This window comes from Cajanus cajan, chromosome 9 (genome assembly GCF_000230855.2).
Source record: "Cajanus cajan strain Asha chromosome 9, NIPB_CcT2T_4, whole genome shotgun sequence".
Taxonomy (NCBI): Eukaryota; Viridiplantae; Streptophyta; class Magnoliopsida; order Fabales; family Fabaceae; genus Cajanus; species Cajanus cajan.
In genome coordinates this window covers 9519328-9528893 of record NC_138525.1, presented here as the reverse complement: position 1 = coordinate 9528893, position 9566 = coordinate 9519328, and the positions used below count along the sequence as shown (strand labels likewise).

Sequence of the window (9566 nt, the reverse complement as noted above, 5' to 3'; positions counted from 1 at the left end):
GATATTATTAGTGTCTATTTATCATGTATATTAAGTACATTTTTTAATTTCTTTAATCAAAAGCTATGAAAATTTAAAAATAATATTGTTTTTATTCAATTTAAAAATTAATATTTATAAAAACAAATTAGTTGATAATTATATATTAATTGATATTTCAATATTTATTTTGTGTAAGCAAATCCTTCTGCTTTATAAATAATAAATTGATTTTGCTAGTTAAATCCAAATATTTCACATTTTACTAATTTAATGCATATATATAAATATATAAATATATATATATATATATATATATAATACATGGTAGAGTCATGTTTTAATTGTTGAAAAAAAATGTGATATATTTAAACTTCATATATCATATTTTTATTTCTCACTTTATCTCCTATTATGTCACATTCTTTCAACTTTTGTTACACTAGTATTTTAACATATACAATGTAGATTAAATATTTAATATATGTAACTAAAATTTATAATAAATTATATATACAAATAAATATTATGTTTAAATATATACTATATTAAAATTTTGGAGAAATTTATTTAAGAAAAAAATTAAAAATGGCAGATTAAATTTAAAAAAAAAAAACAGAAAAAAAAAAGTTTTTCATTAACAAATTAGTCAAGCATATATCATATAGCGAAGATGTCAAGTCGACTATACAATAAGCCAATTCACTAAAAGCAATGACATGAACCCCAGGAATTACAAAACTGGGAAAACACAATGTCATGCATTGATCCAACATCGAAGCATCATGGACAGTTAGGCATCTAAGGGGGAAAGTTTTTTCTAATGAATAGTTGAATATTATAATACTTCTACTTGGACTGAAAATCCACATTGACATCGCTTCGTCAACAGAGATGTTGCCTCATCAAAGCTCTCTAACTCTTTCAAAAACACATGTTCATGATCTTTTACCGGCGTCCTTAATGAAGGATCAAGATTAGCATCACATTTGTCCACCTGTCGGTGTCTTTGGTTCTGATTCTTGTCATTACTATCACAAACTGTGGCACTGGACTCATCCTTATTCATGCATGAAACAACAGTTGGTATCTCTGAAGACAAACCGTTATTGATATAACGATTATTTAACCTTTGACGAGTTACAATAGAAGAAAGAAGCTGGTACCACCGACTAAGAGCCTGTGTTTCATCCCTTTTCTTTTCTTCAGCCTGTCGCCTTTCATCTTCTTCTGCATGTGCCTAGGGAAAGGAGTACAAAAAGTAATAGCACAAATCATAAATGTTATAAAGGCTAAGAAAACGGGACGTAGCACCAACATGCAACATGCATCGAGTCAAGGGGAAGAATCACCAAACTTTTGATGAGGAAGAAGCATGTTTAGTCCTTAGAAATAATCTAAAGAAAGAGAAGCTAAACAATTTCCAGAATCAAGAATGTCCTTATTTATTAATAAACTGCTAGCCCCAGTAAACTAACCCAACTACCAAAGCTATCATACGCCACAATGTAGCAATGCTTATCAAATCAAATACAACAGATATTTTGAGAGCAATAAAGTAGATGATATACTAACTTCACAAGTCAAATTTTAGTTTATTTGCAACAGTATTTATTTATTCAGCAAGAAAAAGAAATATACCTCGAGCAGTACATCCTTGAACTCAGTACACACCACTATACCATCAAAGACAGGATATGAACGGCCATTTTTAAATTCAAAACCAACCATAGCAGGCGCATAATCAATTTCAAGCCTCTTCGCAACAGAAAATGCCTTTGGAAACCTTAAGTGTACAGTCCCTGGCGGAAGACATTTCTCAGACCAAACGTCTACCTGACCTCGTTCATTCTAGATGAAAAATATGAAATATAGCTGTCATTAATATGAAATATGAAAATTTCTATAATTTCAATAAAGAAGCAAACATACACGTGTGTTTTCTAGATAATTCATATGCATGTCTATTAACACAGAGCAGCAACTAACACGCAATTTGTGTTTAAGTTCTATCAACTTCATTCCCTTAAACCTAAGAGGTCTTTTTCTCTACTGCTTCTATTCATTTAAATTTAAATTTAAATAAATAAATAAACTACTTGAAGCTCTCCACCCTGCCACACATCATATGGGAATATGAAAGATGTTTTACTAAATGGATAAGTCAAACAGGCGGGGGAATGTTCAGCTCGAGGAATCTAATTTTTCAAACTATTGCCTCGGTTGACAAATGATTGTGGTGTTTTCCATTGCTACCTCGTTGTATACAGAATATGGTAATCACGAACAAAAAGTATTCATCAGAACCGTCATATACACTAGAACAGTAGGAATGTATAGTTCGGAGACAAAATCCACTTGTCGAGATTCAAATCTTAAAATGTCAAACCAACAATTATTTTATCTTGATTCGGTGTGCAAATCACGTGGTAAATAGTTTGAATCCTTTGCAAAGAAATTTTCATACACGCATTATGTTACATATCCAATACCTTGGGAACTATTCCATTCACGGGATGAGGCAGATTTAATGGTTCCAGTTGCCACTTCCCATAAAATTTAATTTTCCCCATAGAATCAGTGCAGCCATAGTCATCAGGTTCCGAATCTTGTATTTTTTGAGGCTTTATGGAACGTTGAAGCTCCTGAATGGATTATTTTTTGGGTAAAGAATAAATTACATGAGTATATTAAATGGAAATAATACAATGTAATCAGGAAAACAACACTAACATTGTCAGCCGGTCAATACCTTCACAGGATGTTCATTCAGTTTAACTTGCAGACCTTCCCGCAGCCATCTCTCTTTTGTCTTAACTGTTTGCACACAAGTTCTAGGGTACACTGGGTGACCTGAACAAAAGCCCAGAATTGGACCCTGTGGATGAAGTACTTGATACTTTGTAAGCCATTTTTCTATGGCATAAAGTGGATGACTTTTGTAGGCCTGCAAGCATAAAAAAGTCAAGATAAATATCACCATCTACAACATTAAGCATCAAGTTTTCTATTCTTTTGAAACTACCTGCTGATTGGTTGGAAGAGGTTCAGTTAATGCCCTGGTTTCCAACTCAATATCCTCAACGGAGCTCCTTGTAGGGACAAAAGAATCACTCATGTTGGATTCTGAAGAAATTCTTTGGTTTGTTCTTAAATGAGACACACCTCCAGTTGCCCCAGACTCTAAGTCTCTCAATGGTGCCAGCACTGAATCCCACCATGATGAATTAACCCGATGTGATGCTATCTTGTACCACTTCATACAGTACCTAACATGTCAATATGTACTAGCATTTTCAGGTCATGAGAGGTAACTCTATGTAGAGATGGCACAAGCCTTACTAAAGCAACTAATTGGCACTCATGCACTGGCTCAAAGGAAGGGGTGGAAGAGAGGGAAAATAATAATGTACTATTATCCGCTTGGTGTGTATGTGTGGGCGGGGGGGGGGGGGGGGGGAATATAAAATCTAATGACAATTTAATCAGCATAAGGGAGACTTGGTTTTTTCATATGGTTGGGTGTGCGTGACCCAATGAAACATCAAAGTTTTGTTGGAACAGGATTTCCCCATCTGCTCCTCTCACTTGAAGGTGAGAATTGATAGAAATATTATAATATCAATTACTGTAACTGATCACATACTGCTCGTTCACTTCAAAATTTGTCATGCATTGCCTTTCTGTTAGTGGCCAAGAAGTATTCAATGAGTTTATGTTCTCCAACAAACAAATAATTTATTCCAACTTTCTATGAATATTTGAAATTTCTAAAAACAAATAAAATAGAAGCAAGTTAAGCAATTAAAAAGCTTACGGTTTATGCAGAACTATTAGAATTTGATTAAAATCTAACGACAATTTAATCAGCATAAGGGAGACTTTTGGTTTTTTCATATCGTTGGGTGTGTGACCCAATGAACATCAAAGTTTTGTTGGAACAGGATTTCCCCATCTGTTCCTCTCAGTTGAAGGTGAGAATTGATAGAAATATTATAATATCAATTACTATAACTGATCACACACTGCTCGTTCACTTCAAAATTTGCCATGCATTGCCTTTCTGTTAGTGGCCAAGAAGTATTCAATGAGTTTATGTTCTCCAAGAAACAAATAATTTATTCCAACTTTCTATGAATATTTGAAATTTCCAAAAACAAATAAAATAGAAGCAAGTTAAGCAATTAAAAAGCATCCGGTTTATGCAGAACTATTAGAATTTGATTAGTACTATAAAAGTTGCAAAACCATCACTGTTCATACTGAACATATATAGAGAAAATATCAAACCTGCGGGTCACATCTTTGGCCCCTTGCCCAGCAAATGCGACAACATATCTCAAAGATGTTTTGCATGCAGCTACCATGGCTTCAACCTTGTCTTCTCCATCAATAATCAAATTCACAGCATCAACATGCACCCACTTTCCTGTCAAATTTTCTTCACTGCAATATACTTCTGCCCAATACAGAGGTGATCCTACTTTCATTGACCCAATTGCTGTAGAAATCACTTGTGGGGAAGTCAAAGATTCTTCGCCAATAACCCTTTTCATTCTTTTTGATGGACAAGAAAAACTCGATGAATCAGGATTTGCACCTAACTCGTTTTTACTCTCCTGACATCCAACTGCTGTAGCAGAGAGAGCCATTTCCAACTGCATCTCAAATTCAAGATCCCCTTTCCTCTTTGATTTATGAGATTTGTCAGTGATACATGATTCCAGATTACCGTCTTGTGTCTCAGAATCTTTTGAGATTGCAACACTATCAACAACAGAAGGATCACTACACTGATCCATGTGATTTGTCACACGACATTTCTTACTTTTCTGTGAATGGACAAGAGAACTTTCACAGACACTTTGTCTCTCACTAAAAGATAATGATTCTTGAGGTGGCTTAAAGTCCAATTTGCGCTTAGATATCATCAGTGTAGAAGTCTTAAATACCCCATTGCGAGATCCACTTGCAACTTGAATTGGTTTCAGAGGGGCAACATCCAAAATGGACACAAACCTGAAATATGCCTTTCATAAGCCATTTAACAGCACATATTCACTTCTACAGAAGTCCATGATAAAATATAGAACAAATTTTCATACCCCCACTCCACCAGTAGTTCATGGCAACAGTATTGATGGACTTATATCTTATTTGTTTTATATATTTCATTCTATTTCTTATTTAAACTCCTGACTCGCCAATATACCCGGAATCAGAACATCATTCTTCTACCAATTTTTCACCAATGACGGTTAAAAAAAGATTAATTTCTTCATTATTGTTTCTTTTCTAGACTCATTTCATTAAATGCAACCAAGGTTGTCAAACTCTCGAGTTAACTAGTAAACTTGTAAGTTTACAATCCTAAGTAGAGAAAACAAGTTAACTCTATAAACTCTTTTCCAAATAAACTCTTATAAACTCTCAAGTCAATAGTGAGTTAGTGAGTTTGAAATTAAATGTAATTTTTGCCACGATTAACTCCATGATGTTAGTGTTTCACTATGACAAATGATTTGAAGAAATCAACTCCTTTTTTAAATATTTTCACCTTAGGAACTATGTTTTTATGAAATTATATATGATTTGATCATTTTTGAAGCTTAATCCTATTTAGTACTAATGTACTATAACACTTTATTATTGTAGTTTAGTACTTTGTCTTTTTATAGGGTTGAAATGTTGAACTATTGTTGTACTAAGTGTATTATGTTACACATACATGACATTAATAGGTTTTTCTAATGTTATTTTTATACTAAGTAAACTCTTATGAGCTAACAAGTCAAGCCTGTGTGTCGGGTCTACAAAAGCTCCAAGATTTTACATAGACTCTCGAGTTTGACAACTTTGCATGCAACATTACTGTTTGTATATTCCCATACCAACAATAACAAGAGAGATCCTACATTTGGTTAAAGATATGAAAGGATTTTGGAGTGAATGATTCATTTAAATTGCTGAATCGGGGAATGCTTCAGCAGTTGGAAACTAACAGTATAATAAAAGTAATTGAGGAATGATAAAAAGATATTTTGTTCCATAATTGAATGCAATACCTGGTAGTAAGATTTAAAGCTCTTAATAGAGCCACTGATAATGCTGCAATCTGCAATTGAAAAAAAAAACAATTGCCCTTGTAAATTTTCTGTCAAGCACTAAGCAATTATTGAAAAGAAAATTCATTAAAAAACCATCAAATACTTTATTTTAAGTCAAGAAAGAATTAATAACAGATACTGCACTTTCATGTTCTGACCATAGAAGTAGCATATATGTCATATGTGCAGGTAATCATACTGCAGTGAGTGGAAACCTAATTAAAATAGAAACTTAAAATCTATTTAAGTGTATAAACAAAAAGGCTATTAAAAATGGATTGAACCTAACTCACATCCAAAAGCTAGCTCAAGGAAAGAGGAATTCCTAGCCTTATAAAGAGTATTTTGACCATATCTCTGATCAATATGGGTATCTTAACACACAACCCTCACACTCAAGATTAGACATCTAGAGAATGAGAATTGTGGAATTGAACATCGATGTTTAGCCCAACATTCAGATTGAATAGACTTTGATACCAAATAAGAAAAGGATTGAGCCTAACTCACTCCCAAAAGCTAATTCAAGTGAGGAAAATTGCTCAAGTCTTACAAGCAGTATTCTAGCCATATTCCTACCCAATGTGAGACATCTTAACAAAGGTCATATTAAAAATAGATCTACCTCTTCAGAACTGCCCTCATGTGATTCTAAAGCTGATGCCAAACCAAAGCATGGTGAAATTTCTCTATTCGTACAGTTTTTAACATGGAAATTATTGTGGAACTGCAAGTGTTACACAAAAGGAATCAAACAAGATATAACAAAAGATAAAGCATGATCTTATATAAAGCTGCACATTAAATGCAACAAAATAGTATGTGTGCTGATTAAATCAAACCATACCCATGATATTAAAGGATAAAGAGCTTTTGAAGTGAGTTTTGTAACATTTGATAGCTGGAGCAAGTGTGCTGGAACAAGTGAAAGCAAAGAAGCCTGCCATTATCAAGAAATGCATGACTTGACAAATAATTTTAGAGTGAAAAAAAACTTTAATTTTTTGCATGGTTAGACTAGATTATATTGGGGCAAAACAAGCTTCTTCATATATTATTTTTGCAACTTCCAAAGAGAGCTTAAAAAAATTTCTCCGAAATAAATTGCTAGCAAACATTAGGCCAAGAAAATAGAATCAGGAATATGCAGCATAGATAACACAGCTAAAGTATACACAAATACAAACATGTTAAAAGAAAATCCCAAAATTAACAACTGTTTTAAAAAAATATATAACAATAGAAAAGAATTGATTACCACAAAAGAGATATGTTAAGCAGGCAAAAGCTTGATAACACAGTTGTAGCATATAATAGAAATGCTAATATAAAATTTTATCCTTTAAAAATAATAAAAATTAACAAGAGTTAACCTGAATAAGGGGATCATCACAAGCATTGTCTATTAATCTTCCTCGAGCTAGTAAACAAAGCAAGTGAACTTTGTGTACAAGTTCAGCCAAGTCCTGAATAATTATACAAAATTACTTTCAGCAAGTGGCTACAAGTTATTTTCAAATTAAAGCCAACTTCAGTACTTTAGCAATTAACCTTATCTTCAGCAGAAGCTCGACGAATTTGTTTCTGCACAGTTGAATGAGGGGTCATATTCAATTCAATTGTGACATGACGATCATCCCTGGCAACTGTACCATCTTCCCAATCTGAGTCATCCAGTTCTTCTTTGTTATCCAAGTTGTCCTGGCCTGAATTACCACATTTCTCCTCTGCAAAAGCATTTTCCATGGAATTTCTACTACAATGTCCAATTTCTGAAGTCTTCTGTTGGAGAACTGGATCCAAGACTCGCATTCCTTTCTGTTCTGGCTCAAACTCAGGCTATAAGAATATCAGAAGAACATCATGCTACTATAGGAATTTAGACAGTCATTATTTGATTTCAACTTAAAATGCAAAGAATAAAATCGAAACATGTAACTGAGTCACCAAAAGAATTGCACTGCACACAAATTATGAATAAGTAATAACAAGTTAGATGGACCAACCTTCTTCTTTTCCTTGGAGGTGCCAACTTTATTAGCACGGCATAAAAGCTTTCCGACAGCCTCCCGAGATATTTCGGTCAGCGTTCCTGAAATCCAGCATAAACATCGGTAACTATTGATGAGTAAAACGATTTTGCTCAGTAATTGTTGTCGGACACATGATTTTATAAAAATCAAACCATTGTCGCTAGCTGATTGAAATTTGTTTCGACCTTCTGAGTTTTGCTGTGCTCCGGTTTGATTTTCTGCAAATTTGACAGGAAATACTCAAAAACAAACATATCCTATCAGGCTGTCACCATCAACTAGTGCGAAACTAAAATTTGACCATATCAAGAGTATAGAGCACTAATTTACTCGGTTAGGGGGAAATGATGCCTCTCAAGTTAATTGTTGGTTTCAAATTTGAATTCCACTAAGAAAATGAGTCCCGAGTCATGACTCGAGTGCAAATTAAAACCTAGCAAAGTGATTCTAGTCTTTAAATCCTAGTAATAGAAACTCAAACTAACTCCCTCGGTCCAGGACATTGTGGTTCCTCTCGAGACTTGTTAGCTGCGGCTTCTGGTGCACGCAAGTTTCACTCAGGGGAAAACCGAGACAAATTAATAAAGCGAGCAAACCTGAAACCTTCCCCGTTTGAGACGCTGATTACGAGTTCCAATGGAAGGAGAAGACGCAAGCGAAACTATTGTAAGAAAGGGAAAAGAAAAGAAGAGTGTTGAATAGCAACGGTAAGTACCTGAGGTTGAGGTTGAGTTTGAAGCTGAGGGTTGCTTCTTCCGCTGGGAACCGCCTCCTCTGCGCGGCATTCTTCGACGGAGAGGGAGAGAAGGTAAACGTATCGCGTCGCGCCCAAAACTGTTGCCTCTATAGGGAACCGCGATTTTGTTACGCTGCGTGCCTCTGCACCACAACTATCCCATGCACGCGACCCTGAAGCGGAAAGCACTAAAATAAGTTTTTTTTTTTTTTTACCACTCTAATTTGGGCCTTTAGCCCAAGTAGTATCTAAAGGTATCCATAACTTCTATCCTTTAGACCGGTTATGGGAAAATAATATCTCCAAATTGGTTAAGACACTAAATTAGCAGGTTAGAGATCAAATCAGTAAATTATTAATTAGATCCTGTGATTTGATTATTATTAAATTTTAAAAATTATTTATTTTATATACATTTCATACTTATAAATTTTAATAAAATTAATATTATACTTTTAAAAAATGCATAACAATTTAATGTAATTCCATAAACTCATATTATTATTTGTTATATTCAGATTTAAGAGCAACCAAATTACATAGCAACATAGGGTTAATATATGATATATTGTCATAACATAAAACCAGTATTTTTAAATAAGAACAATATATCGGTAGAATATTACTAATAATTTATTTTGTTAATTATTACTTAACAAGAACAACAGCCTCATGCTATATAGAACGAATTAATAGATAACTGATTAAACT

The 9566-nt window shown here is 33.8% G+C and overlaps 1 protein-coding gene across 6 annotated transcripts; it reads right to left on the bottom strand.

The window, feature by feature from the left end:
- Positions 1-593: 593 nt before the first annotated feature.
- RAD4 (DNA repair protein Rad4 family) lies at positions 594-9016 on the bottom strand. Of its 6 annotated transcripts, none has more exons than XM_020384049.3 (15): positions 8835-9016; positions 8716-8739; positions 8272-8337; positions 8093-8178; positions 7638-7904; positions 7460-7552; positions 6934-7026; positions 6712-6813; positions 6045-6094; positions 4270-4998; positions 3005-3248; positions 2732-2926; positions 2472-2624; positions 1621-1830; positions 594-1219 (listed from the first exon to the last, which is right to left on the bottom strand). In XM_020384049.3, the coding sequence occupies exons 1-15, from the start codon at positions 8902-8904 to the stop codon at positions 818-820; spliced, it is 2784 nt and encodes a 927-aa protein (XP_020239638.1). In that variant the 5' UTR covers positions 8905-9016; the 3' UTR covers positions 594-817. The 6 variants fall into 6 exon arrangements, with proteins under 6 accessions (XP_020239638.1, XP_020239637.1, XP_020239640.1 ...); XM_020384048.3 differs by having other exon boundaries at positions 7638-7925; positions 8835-9015; XM_020384051.3 differs by having other exon boundaries at positions 7638-7925; positions 8305-8337; positions 8835-9015.
- Between the last annotated feature and the right edge of the window lie 550 nt (positions 9017-9566).